Source organism: Medicago sativa, chromosome 7 (genome assembly GCF_051527215.1).
Source record: "Medicago sativa cultivar Bolivia chromosome 7, Bolivia_mono, whole genome shotgun sequence".
Lineage (NCBI taxonomy): Eukaryota > Viridiplantae > Streptophyta > Magnoliopsida > Fabales > Fabaceae > Medicago > Medicago sativa.
The window spans coordinates 64,859,152-64,871,544 of record NC_140755.1 but is presented as its reverse complement, the minus strand read 5'-3'; the positions used below and the strand labels follow the sequence as shown (position 1 = coordinate 64,871,544).

At 33.7% G+C, this 12,393-nt stretch overlaps 2 protein-coding genes and 1 non-coding gene across 3 annotated transcripts; 2 read left to right on the top strand and 1 right to left on the bottom strand.

The window, feature by feature from the left end:
• Positions 1–349: 349 nt before the first annotated feature.
• LOC146907702 (uncharacterized) lies at positions 350–1,332 on the bottom strand. Its single transcript, XM_085729151.1, has 4 exons — positions 1,183–1,332; positions 778–1,045; positions 593–686; positions 350–509 (listed from the first exon to the last, which is right to left on the bottom strand). Exons 1-4 carry the CDS (start codon positions 1,330–1,332, stop codon positions 350–352), a joined length of 672 nt encoding a protein of 223 aa, XP_085585277.1.
• A 1,459-nt stretch (positions 1,333–2,791) lies between these two features.
• Positions 2,792–2,865, top strand: TRNAV-CAC (transfer RNA valine (anticodon CAC)). Its single transcript has one exon. It is a non-coding gene; the product is annotated as a tRNA-Val (tRNA).
• An 84-nt stretch (positions 2,866–2,949) lies between these two features.
• LOC146907700 (PRA1 family protein A1-like) lies at positions 2,950–10,633 on the top strand. The gene is made up of 8 exons (XM_085730835.1): positions 2,950–3,247; positions 4,342–4,382; positions 4,643–4,721; positions 6,120–6,206; positions 6,282–6,370; positions 6,495–6,566; positions 6,652–6,781; positions 10,372–10,633. The coding sequence occupies exons 1-7, from the start codon at positions 3,090–3,092 to the stop codon at positions 6,753–6,755; spliced, it is 630 nt and encodes a 209-aa protein (XP_085586961.1). The 5' UTR covers positions 2,950–3,089; the 3' UTR covers positions 6,756–6,781; positions 10,372–10,633.
• The last annotated feature ends 1,760 nt before the right edge of the window (positions 10,634–12,393 follow it).

Genomic DNA, 12,393 nt, shown 5'->3' with positions numbered 1-12,393 from the left:
AATACACACAGATTCAAATAATCACATAAGAGCACCCATAACACGTGTAATTAAATAATAAAATAAATCTAGCGAAAAACGGGCTGTTACACTTCGAACACCGTAGATCTTTCATGCATGGAGAGTTCAGTCTAGCAAAGCCACATGGGCCATGAATCATAAAACTCGTGACAGATGAATATAACCTGGGGTAAATCCTCAACGCTAAAAAATCATCAACTCAACAGAAAAACCATTAACTAATTTAGTTTCTTATTAAGCAATACTGATGTTAATAAATCAACAACTCAACAGAAAAACCATTAACTTAGTTAGTTTCTTATCATCAACTCAAAAAACAATCATCAATTCAAATTAAGCACAGACAACTAACAGGAAGACACATACCACAGAAAATCTTAAGCTTTGCAAACTGCAAAACAACAACAGGTAGTCCATCGGTACTCTTTCCCATCAATTTTTGAATGTTATCAACATAAGCGCCAAACAAAGCACACTCGATCTTACCACTACAAAAATCCAAAGAATAAATGTAATAAGGATGGAGCAGTCACAACTCAAATCCAAAGTACATGTAAAGATATAAAACCACCTGTCATCCGTCAACTCGAGCACAATCATCTTGGAGACCTTACCATCCCTCACATACTCCCTCTCAGCGGATATTCCGGTCATCAATCCAACATCTACCAATTCAATCAGAATCGTCATATACAACCACGACAAAATGTCAACATAATCATAGAGAATGAAATTACACAATTAATCAATAATTACCAACTAAAAATGGATAGTCAGCAGTATGCTTCGACAAATCTTCAATCTTGCTGAATGAAAGCCCATTATCTGGAATAACAGACCCTTCAATCTTCTGAACCTTTGTCTTCATCTGGAAAATCAGATTGAATTCATGTGCAGTAGTGCAATAATAACCAACATTTGGAGCAACTGCAAAAAAGGACATCTTGTAGGCATCTCCTTCAGCCAACTTCTTCTGGAAAATGTACAACAACTGCTTCCGAACAGTGGCATGAATCTTGTCACCCTACCAAATCAGCATCAACAAACCAAGAATCAAATGCGATTAATAAGGAGGTACATGTCATCAAAATTGCAAAAAGAGACACACACTGAATGCCAATTGACCCTCTATTTAGAACCACACAAATCAAATAAACATGCCTTCTCATCAATAAGCACCATCTCCAGAGAGTTTGACTGATCAGGGTTCAGGAAAGAAGGTACCTCCCACATTCTAAGGATCCTGACCTTAAAATGCCACCCCTCCCTCCCAGGCACAACAGCTGCCAATGACTGAAAACAGCTATCCATCACAATCGGAAAACAAAGACTCACAAACCCAAAACCGGTTGCTTACGAATCTGAACTCAACCCACGAAACTGAAACCAACGACAGAGCAACACAACCATTTATAGACTCCAAATAGGGCAAAAGGGATATTTTCTCTAAAAGACAGCCGTGGGACATAGGGAATCTGTACCTCCACAACAAAACAAAATAGAAGATTGTGATGTGGGAGTATCTTACCAAAACGACAAAAAAATTCTCCTAAAAGACAAAAAACAGTTTGAGGAACAAACCTGATTCAACCCTAAAACTGTCTCCGCCAAGGTTCTGCGAAAAGGTGAAATCCACGTGATAGAAAAATTGGCCGGATTTACAATACGAAACCCATCGGAATGGAGATGAACAGCTGAAACCAGGCAATTTACGCTAAAATCTTTTGTAAGAGTTATTGAAGTTCAAAAATTGAAGACAAAAAATAGAACAACATAAATACTGTTTTGTTTTTTGGAAGTCGTTGTTTACACCAGGAAAAGAAAAAACAGAGTACCCCATTAATCAAAATTGAAACTTTATACTCCCTCCGTCCCAAATTATAACAAAAAAAAATCACACTTATTAAGAAAACTAAAACATAAGAATTTGGAGTATAGTTTTTTGTGTTTTCTTTGGAAAAATTTCATAGGAAGATGTAAAAACAATTTCCATTGGCTATTGGTTATGGAAAAAATGAATGAGAGAGAAAATTGAATGTAATTTGCATTTAATTTTATGAGAATAAACAAAAGTTTTTCTTGGAAAAGAGATTTTTAAAAAAATAAAGATTAAATAGGATAAAAGTTTGTCTTTTTTGCTTATATTTTGGGACAAAGAAAATGAGTTTTTTTTTTTGTGCTTATATTATGGGACGGAGGGAGTAAGGCAGAAGAAGATAGACTAAAAGAGGGACAGTGATGATGAAACTCAGTTAGAAGTAGTGGTTTCCATAAACTCACTTATTGAGAGGATGACCGAAAAAATAAAATTGAATTTGTTTTTAATTATTTGATAAAAAGGACACGCGTATTATTATAATTGGGAGAACAGTACCACCGGTACATAAGGTACTGTATCTAAGTTATGCCCTAAGTAAACATACATGAGATTTTAACCATAACTAAAAGAGAAATGTTGAAGTACCAAAAAAAGGAGAAATGTTGACAACATGACCACGAATAATATAATTTTACTCATATTATAAAATAAAACAGAAAAAATAGTCCAGGCCTAGCTCAACTAGCAATAATGTCAAAATTATTAGCTCGAACGTCGTGACCTGAATTTATATCCTAGTCTCACTATTTATGTTTGTGAGTTTCAGTAATTATTTTTCATTTTATCTACCCAAAAAAGAAAAAAGATGCAACAACAATTCTTTCCAACAAAACCTAAAATATCTATGCTATATATATGGAAAAAAGTGATAACCTTCAACAAACTAAACGCGTCTGGGTGGTGTAGTCGGTTATCACGCTAGTCTCACACACTAGAGGTCCCCGGTTCGAACCCGGGCTCAGACAATTTTTTTCATTTTCCCATTTTACCCTTTTCCTCACCAAAAAGTCATAACTAAAACGCTACACTTTCTCTCTTCTCTTTTCTTCACTCATTCGTAACTTTCTTTCTTCTTCATTCTTCCGAAATCCAATTTTCAATTCATATACCTTTCTTCCATTTTCAATTTTCAATCTCAAACTTTCTCTCTCCGAAACCAAACCCAATCACACACACAGAGAAGAAGAAAATGGATTGGGGAAACGTAACCGCTGAAGATCTCATCGACGCGCTTCGTGAAGTCGATTGGTCATCACCGCCTCGTCCTCTCTCTGAATTCTTCTCCCGATTCACCGTTCCTCGATCTTCGAACAAATGGAATAGCCGTCTCAAATGCAATCTCTACTAGTACTTTCGCTTCCTCTCTTTTTCGTTTTTCAATTTCAATCAATTTTCGATTTTCGTTTTTTTAGGTTTTTACGCATTCAATTTTCGATCTTACTTTGATTTTTAGGTTTCGTTTGCATGATTTTGTTTTTGCTGATTTTTGTATGATTTTGAACTTATTGAGCTTTTTGTAATTTTAATTTCATCGTATAATCCGCTTAAACGGAAAGTTAATTTGTTTTTTTGTATCTATGAAGCACTTTCACATGAAACCGGACATACACTGACACGGATACGTAACACTGACACAGATACGTCGAGACTGGTAGAAATTTGAAAAAAGTGAATTAATTGAAAACAATCACATGATTTAGTGTTGGACACCGGATATGCCTTTTCTCAGAAGTGTCGGTGCTAGAGTTTTGAATAGATGATTCTATTTTAATTATGTAGAATTTGGAGGATTGATTTGTTTTTATTTGAGTGTGTATCTAAGAGACATTGAACATGACACTGACATGGAGATATGTGGACATTGGTAAAAATTTGAAAAAATGAATTAATTGAAAGTAATCACATGTTTTAGTGCCGGATATAATTGAAAGTAATCACATGTTTTAGTGCCAGATATGCCTTTACTCAGAAGTGTCGGTGCTAGAGTTTTGTATAGATGATCATATTTTAATTATGTAGTATCTTGAGAATTGACTTGTTTTTATTTGATTCTGTATCTAAGAAGACACCGAACATGACACCGATATGTGGACATTGGTAAAAATTTGGAAAAATGAGTTAATTGAAAGTAATGTGTCTGCAATGTTTTAGGGTTGGAAGTTTTCAGTTTTTCTTTTCCTTTGTTTTTAAGTTGTTTTTTTGTTTTTTTGCATGAGCTTGTTTTAGCGAGTTTTTTAGGATTTTGAACTAATTTTGAGCTTTTACAATTTTTGCAAACGGAAAATTGATTTTTGTTTTAATTTGTTTAGATGATTCTATGATAAATTTGTAATCACGTAGTATTTGTGGAATTACTTGTTCTTGTGTTCTGAATTATTAATTTATCACTGTAAAGAAGTTTTAGGGTTTGAAAATAATGATGTTTATGGTTATATTTGCAGCTACAGGACCAACTACTTCATTTTGATTGTTTCTGTTCTCAGTAAGTGATCATGATGCTTAGTATTTATTTATGAGAATAATTTCTTTGCACCAATGTAAAACGTTTTTGCACATGCATCTAATCAAGTCACACCAAAGTGTCACTTTTGAATGAATTGCATGTGTGAAAAAGTTTTACACTGTCGGCGTATACAAATTAAATCCTTTATTTATTTATTTAAATTTTATTGTTGTTTTTACATTTTGCTATGTGTGTTCTGCCTTGTTGTCTCATTATCACTCAAATTTTGAATTTTGCAGTATTAGGTTTTCTTCGGAGGCCGCTTGCTATTGTAGCCGCGCTACTTACGGCGTTAAGCATTGCCTTTCTAAATGACAGGTAAGCAGTGTTACTTTGTTTCTTATTGTCTCTCATTATGTGTTATGTTTTAAACTATTTGTTTTAATATATGTTTTGGTGCGATGGGATTGTGATGTTGTGCTATTTAAGTGTGTATGTTTTGTATCAGTTTGGAACTTTAGGATTTTGATGCAAGTTTTCATGATGTTTGTTTGCTTGTGCCACAAAGCTAATTTTCCTTCAATTTTTAGGGAATAGGAGCTTTTCTCTCATCTGAAAAAAACAGTTTTTGTGCCTTCCAGATGTGTACTTCCGGACTAAAACATTTTTTGCCCCTTTCAGATGTGTTCCAAAGTCCTGTTTGGTTTTTTAGAAACATGAGGGTGGGTAAAGTTGCTCCCCAGTTTTTTATGCCTTTTTTTCTACATCACAGTTAAATAATAGTCACACCTCCCCCAACGTTGTGGTACTGTAATTTATCAGGTTGAGTTATCAAGTTGGTAGGTTTATGTCATCAAGTTCATAATAAGTCATATTTTGTGGCGGTTTATGTGTTAAGAAAATGTTGTGCAGCCTTTAGTAGAATGTTGAATACATGCTTCTTAGATGCCTTAAATAAAATTATGTTTGGTTTAGTAGATGATATAAATTGACGACTTTAACTGCAGGACCAAACCCCATAACGAAACCTGCCATGAAACTAAAATGATATGAATGACATGGTAGTTTTACTTCCAGCTTTGGATATGGCTTTTGATGCTTAATTTTTGTAGCAGGACAACAACTTGTAATATTTAAACAATGGTTTTCATAGTATTTTTACATTGATTCTTAGGGAAGTTAATGTTTTTCACCTTTTAGTGGGATGGACAAAAACAAACAAATATGGTTTAGTCTGGAGCACAAGAAAGATGTTTATGATGGAAAACGTTGGGCTTTGATCATGTTTAGACAATTAGATTACGGTATCTTAGATTATGTACTTATCTGTCTATTCAAAACCCTTGCTAGTGACTTTGGTATAGTGGTAATTTATGTTCCCTAACTAGTAGGCCAGTTGTTTTCTATATAGAGAGGAAAAGGGTCAATGTAAAATCATTTATGCATGGCTGTGATATTATCATGGTTACCAAAAAGAAGACAAAAGTAGTCAATGGGTTATGAATTATGATACAGCTGTTGAATACAATAAGCTACCTAAACGTTATACTCAGATGACATGGGCTGTTAGAAAATTACATTTTTCAAGTTCTATGGACGATTTGTAAAGATATTTTACAAAATCTCCTCAAATCCAGGGAGTTGATGAGTATGAGAGAATTTGAAATATAAAGTCTTTGTTTAGTTTGCGACTCTGTTCCAGTTTTATTATAATGGAAATGCTGAATTTCTATATCTATTCCACATTAATCTAATGGGTGTTTTTGTTTTTTGCAGCTTTGCAGGTACCTTTAGTGAGAAGGTGACAAGAACCGTTAGGCAATTTTCACCTCATTTAGCTGCGAAAATGAGACCTCCTCTTACGTATGTTTGATTGTTCTTATATCTGTGCATCTTTTTTGGATTTTTCTGCATCTTAAGTAATTATTTAAATTCCAGGCCTGTTATTCGTGGACGTCCATCAGCCAAGAGAGCAATTTATATTTGTGGTCGGCCGCGTTGGGTGTTTGTCTCGATATTTTCTTCTGGTAAATGTAGCCTGTGAAACAGTTATTTTTTCTCGCTATATTAATAATTTTGGATGTTTTCCGAATCTTTGCTACATTTCCATTCGGTTTTTGACATCAGTGTCCTTTATCCCCCTTTTTACAGCAAGCTTCTTTCTCTGGTTTGTTTCGGCTGGTCTCCTGACCGTTTTATGGGCGCTTGCTATTGGTCTTCTTGGTAATTGCATATTGAGAATTTTTAATCGTAATATTATTTAGCATTTCTGTTCTTGTTTTTAAGTTGTTTTTTCTCGCTTTTTCAGCTACCATTCTGCATGCAAGCTTGAGAACACCTAACCTGAAAGCACGTCTAAACACGTTCCGTGAAGAATTTCGTGCTGTATGGCGCAATTACAGCGAGCTGTAGTTCACATAAAATTTGCTGGACTGAATGTGAGTGCTTTCTGCCACTGTGTTTATATATATATATATATATATATATATATATATATATATATATATATATATATATATATATATATATATATTCAGATGCTTGATAATTGTTTATGCATAAAATTTGTTAAATACAACGTTACATTGACACGATTGAGATTAGATATGTATGTTATAGACTTATAGAGTAATAGGCATCTGATTGAAATGTACCACAGAACTTACTTAAGGGTAATTGGATGCCAAAGTAGAGGGTTAGAGGTGACTGAAATGTCTTTTCCTTAATTTTGGCTTCCCTCAAATACGAGAAGGATTAGGAAGGGAGAGATGAAATATTGAAATTGAATATTTGAATTATACTATCTAAAACGTATTTTATGTAGAAATTCAAAACTACCCCCCACCTCCCTACATCGTTGTCACAGCTAGGCACCTTCAATTGTTGTTACAGCCAAACACCAACACACTGCTGTCAGGCACCCTCTATTATTGTTACCGCTGAACAGTATACCGTTGAGCACCCTCCCTTATCCTTTTTTGCTCAACACTTGTTACTGCTAGGGGGATCCTTGGCACAATGGTAAAGTTGTTGTCGTTTAACTAAAACGTCATAGGTTGAAGTTCTGGAAACAACCTCTTGTGTAAAAAACAGGGTAAGACTGCATACAAATACACCAAATGGTGGGACCCCTTCCTAGACCTTGTGTGTGCGGAGGCTTTAGTGCACCGGGCTGCCCTATACTTGTTGCTGCTAGGATTCCTTTAGGGTCTTTTTGGGAGTTGGGGAGGGGAGGGTTTTCAAAAAAAGGAAGGATGGAGGACTTTGGGAGGGGAGGGATTTGGGGGTTTTGTTTTACTTCATAATACATAATCCCCCCTAACTTGGGGAACTATAAAATTGTATTTGAGGAGGATTTTTATTTTTAGGGGGGGTTGGATAAATTCTTGTAGTCCAATCTATGCTGTTATAATACTCACAATGTTAAAAATATACTCATTAATCATAGGCATTCATTTATCTTCCTCTACAAAATTACTCTAAAAAAAAACGAAAGATTTCTCTATTTTCCCTATTACAAAGCAATAATAGTAAATTAGTTTTTTTTTTTCCTCCCCTCCCATCTCCTCTCTCTCTTACAACAACCAAGCTGTTAGAATACTTTATATGTTTACTTTAGTTATTAGGCCTACTTTAGTTATAAGGCCCAAACCCATTAGACTCTTGCTATGAAGCCCCGATACCTGACACGATACCGATACGATACGATACTGATACGGCGATACGGGAAAATTTTCAAAATTCCCGATACGATACGGCCTCGATACGTTATTAAAAAAATTAAATTTAAAATTAATAGTATAAGTGCACAATGTATAAACATAACTAAAAATGATAATAAACAAACATTCACATTAATGAAAATGATCAAAACAAGTGACAATTACATATTTTTTCCGCACAAATTAGATAGAAAATAGCTAAACATCATTAGTACCATCCAAAGAGAACATCATAAGTACTATAAAAAAAGAACATCTTTGTCTAATGTTGACTACTTAACAGTTAACACTAATTTATATCGAAAACAAACAGCAGAAGAAACATAACATTAGAGAGAAGAGAAACCGAGTAGAATTCAATCAGTGGTAATGGTTAGAAGAGAGAATAGCTATTGTTATGTGGTGACGAGAAACCCTATTTTTTTAGGTTAGGAGAGACAATATGATTTTGATAGCGCTGCGAGACTTGTAGTTTTATTTCTTATTATTTTTTTTCTTTTTTTTTTTAAAGGAAATATGTAAGACAGAAGTATAGGTGTCGGAGTATAAGTAAGCTGTGTCGGAGTACAAATTAGTTGTATCCAACACGCATCGGTCATTTTTTTTTTCCTTCAAAAAATAAATATTAACTGCCCGATACTTCTCCGATACGCGTATCAGGACGTATCCGATACGTATCGGTCATTGTTTTTCAAAAAAATAAATATTAATTGCCCGATACTTTTCCGATACGCGTATCGGGACGTATCGGTATCGGATACGTGTCGGATACGATACTTTACCATTTTTGGAGTATCGGGGCTTCAGAGGACTCTTGTATATATACATAACTTTGTAACTCTAGTCGAGTAATAATGAAAAATACAGTTTTACCTCACATTTTTACGTGGTATCTAGAGCCAGAATATAGTCCAGGTGCCACCGTTCCTTTCCCAAGCCTTTTCCCATTAAGTGGGATCAGATACATCCCCTGCACCCCTCCTTCCCTCCTTTGAGCCAAACATTGTTAAGTTGCATATTTTCTATTGTTGTATAATAATCTCAGCTGTCATAAATAAATTCTCAATTAATTGCTCTATCCAAATTCCAAAACTTAGGGTTTGCCAACATGATATATATTGACGGCCCCTTTCCTGTAAGGTTCTTCATACGATAGACCTGTAGGCAATACTTATACTAGGAGATCAGATGGGTAGGGGATAGTTTTAGCTTATACAGAGGCAGAGGTACAAAAAAGTGTCGGGCTACAAAAGTATGTGTAGGAAAGTGAATTTCATAAGAAGTTGCAAAAATTTTGCCAAATGAGTAATTAGTTGAGGGGAAGCCAGCAGTGTATCTTTTTCTTGGCCAAGGTGGGGACTTCTTGTTCTCCCCTTTGTGCTCTTTAATAAAATTACTTGGCCATTAAAAAAAAGGGAGATTGATGATGGGAAACCAACATAATGAGTGGATGGGGTGATATGGCTTGGGGGGATAAAGCAAGGTAAGAAAGAAACACGGTAACAAGAGACAGAGGGTATGAAATATGATAGCCTAAAGCTGGGAAGGATAAGGCTTGGTTTTTGTATATAGGGTTGTTTCCATTAATGTTATTTAGTTCTGTGTCTTCAAATTTGTGTGTAAGCAACTTGTAAAACAAACTCTATGTACTTGATAAAATACAGAGCGGTGTCTTAACAAGACATGAACTCAATTCCTCTGGGTTTCCACTGTCACTTTTTAAAAATATTCAAAAGATCTATTTTACTATATCATCTTGCCTCTCCCTTCTGTTGGATTTATGAATTGTTTTACTATCTATCATCTTGCTTACATTTTTTAGCAGTATTTTGATCGATAAAAGAATGTGTATTTAAATTGAGCTGAAAGCGTGGTTTCCTTTCCTTTTGTGTCCAACACTCTGTTTCTGTTTAACTTCTGCCCAGTAACTTGTCTAGTTGGTGACTAAATGAGGGATCGGGTTTCACGAGTATGAGTTTTGGCTTATTCATGTGACGTGTAAACTTGAAAGTGTAGATTTCTTCTGGTTTGATTTAGATTTCTTGAGGCTGCAGAGACTTGGATTTCATCCATTTTTTATTTGGGACCATGCCCCCCCTCCTTTTTATTTTGGGATGTTAACTTGTTCTGTGGTGTCATTTTTTTGAGTATATTTGTGACAAAGCATTCTTTTATACACTTGATTATGGAAATATCAGCATTCTACCTCTAGATTTCCAAATCTTTGTACGTCTTTTACAGTTGTACCGTAAGTCCGTAATTCCAACACGAAATGCGCAACTGACGTAGTATAAATGTTGTTTTAGGTTATGCCGTATGCTGCTTTTTAGTGGGAGCAATATCTTATAATTGGATTGGAACTTTCCAGGGAAGCTGCCAACTGGTCCAACAGATTGTAAATGTTCGGAATCGTGTTTTTGTAAAGTACACTGGTTTCATTGTTTATTAGTGGAAGCATTCGAATATTTGATACATCATGTAACGTAGGAATTGCCACCCATACTAGTTCTGAGAATTCTTAATTGCTGTGAGGAATTGGTGAAGTAAAGATATTTTCAATTGCTTTTATGGCTCTTCTTTGTAGGTTTATATTATTTTGGTACTGTGGTTTCTGTTTTGATAAACATCACAATTTTTTTTTTGTTTTCCTTGCATGATGCCTTCATCTGAAGCATTTTTTTATTTAGTGGATAGAACTTCGATTCTATCCAAAAGCATGATTTATATAAGGTCTTTCATGATTTAAATAATTTTACCCTAAAGTCTTAGAAATTACATTATTTTTCAAAAGCATTCATATTTTAACTTTATTGATTTCTCTAACTGCAAGTGGTGATTTAATTACAGTATTGTTGCAGAATTTAATTTAGTAAATTTAATTACATTTCTTTGGAATTAAGTGCAGTTAGCTTTTTCTTTTTCTGCATTCATATTTCTTTTTCTTTTTCAAAAGCATTCATATTTTTCTTTTTCTTTTTTCTTTGGAATTAAATATAATTTACATTTCTTTGGAATTAAATATAATTTACATTTCTTTTTCTTTGGAGGACACGTAGTATATACACGAGAATCAACAGTAGTTAATATTTTTATAAATTGAACATGATTCAATAGCTTGTTCAAGTATCATAGTAAATATATATTTTTCACAATATATACTAAAAATAATACCAAAAAGTACTAAACATTCATAGGGGTGTTCTCGGTGCAGATTGAATTAATTTTAGATTCATCAGATCTAATGATAATATTAAAAGAGGTTCAATTTCAATTTTTGATAGCTAACTTAAAAAATTAGATTTTATATAATTTAGTACGGTTTAATTTGTACCATTTTTTCATATCCAAGTTGCAATTCGTAATTTTTTTAATAATATCTATTTATGAAGAAATGGTACCCATTTTTTCATATCCAAGATGCAATTCGTAATTTTTTTAATAATACCTATAAAGAAATGGTAAAATAATTGGTTTGAGGCAAAATATAACACAATAAAAATTAATATTTCAAACCTACAATAATTCCCCTAAAAAACCTATAATGGTCCTCGTGAGCTTAGCTCAGTTGGTATGGACAATGCATAAAATATGCAAGGTTCGGGGTTCAAACTCCGGCCACTACCAAAAAAAATTACGTTTGAAATATAGGAACTAGTAAGAAAAAAAAATATAGATTAGACAAAACTAATAAGTAGTATTGATTAAAAACCAATTAAAAAATATTAATGAAATATTTGTATTGGGTACAATAATGCAATTGATCATGGTGACATTCTAGGGCTTTTGGTCACATGAAATGTTGATCAATTGGAGCTACAAGATGAAGAGCCTTTAAATGGTTTAGTTGATCAGCATTTGTAGGGGGGGACATGGTTTGGTTCGGGATGAAAACTTAACCGAACTGAGTTGAACTATTTGCTAAGTTTAAAATAACTGAACTAACCGAACTGTTTGTATTTTGAACTGAATCGAACTGTTATTCTTGGTACCATTGAAAAAAATATAAAAAAAAACTAAAGGAAATTGAATTTAGTTACTGAACTAAACCGAACTGTTTTGAATTGAACTGAACTGAACCGAACTGTTTAAATTCAGTTTCAAAATTGTTACTAATAGTTCAGTTTTTTTTTTGGTTTTTTTTTTCCCAACCCTTATGCATTTGAGCTATTCCTACAATTTAGTAATTTTTAATGGTGATTGTTATTTCCTTTCTTTTTTCTTTTGACAAAAGTGTTTTTTTTCCTTTTAAGGGAGACAAAAGTTCTTTTTTAATTTTTCCTTCTTCCTATTGTTTATCTTTATGGGTACATTAATGCTGTGACGCGTTT

Excerpts from the sequence above, each read along its gene's own strand:
- LOC146907702 (XM_085729151.1), bottom strand. The coding sequence starts at position 1,332 with ATGGATAGCTGTTTTCAGTCATTGGCAGCTGTTGTGCCTGGGAGGGAG. Across the intron at positions 687-777 it reads TGACTATCCATTTTTAGTTG|ATGTTGGATTGATGACCGGA; the intron begins GTAATTATTGAT and ends TTGAATTGGTAG. Across the intron at positions 510-592 it reads CTCGAGTTGACGGATGACAG|TGGTAAGATCGAGTGTGCTT; the intron begins GTGGTTTTATAT and ends GGATTTTTGTAG.
- LOC146907700 (XM_085730835.1), top strand. The coding sequence starts at position 3,090 with ATGGATTGGGGAAACGTAACCGCTGAAGATCTCATCGACGCGCTTCGT. Across the intron at positions 6,207-6,281 it reads AAAATGAGACCTCCTCTTAC|GCCTGTTATTCGTGGACGTC; the intron begins GTATGTTTGATT and ends TTTAAATTCCAG. Across the intron at positions 6,567-6,651 it reads GCTTGCTATTGGTCTTCTTG|CTACCATTCTGCATGCAAGC; the intron begins GTAATTGCATAT and ends TCGCTTTTTCAG.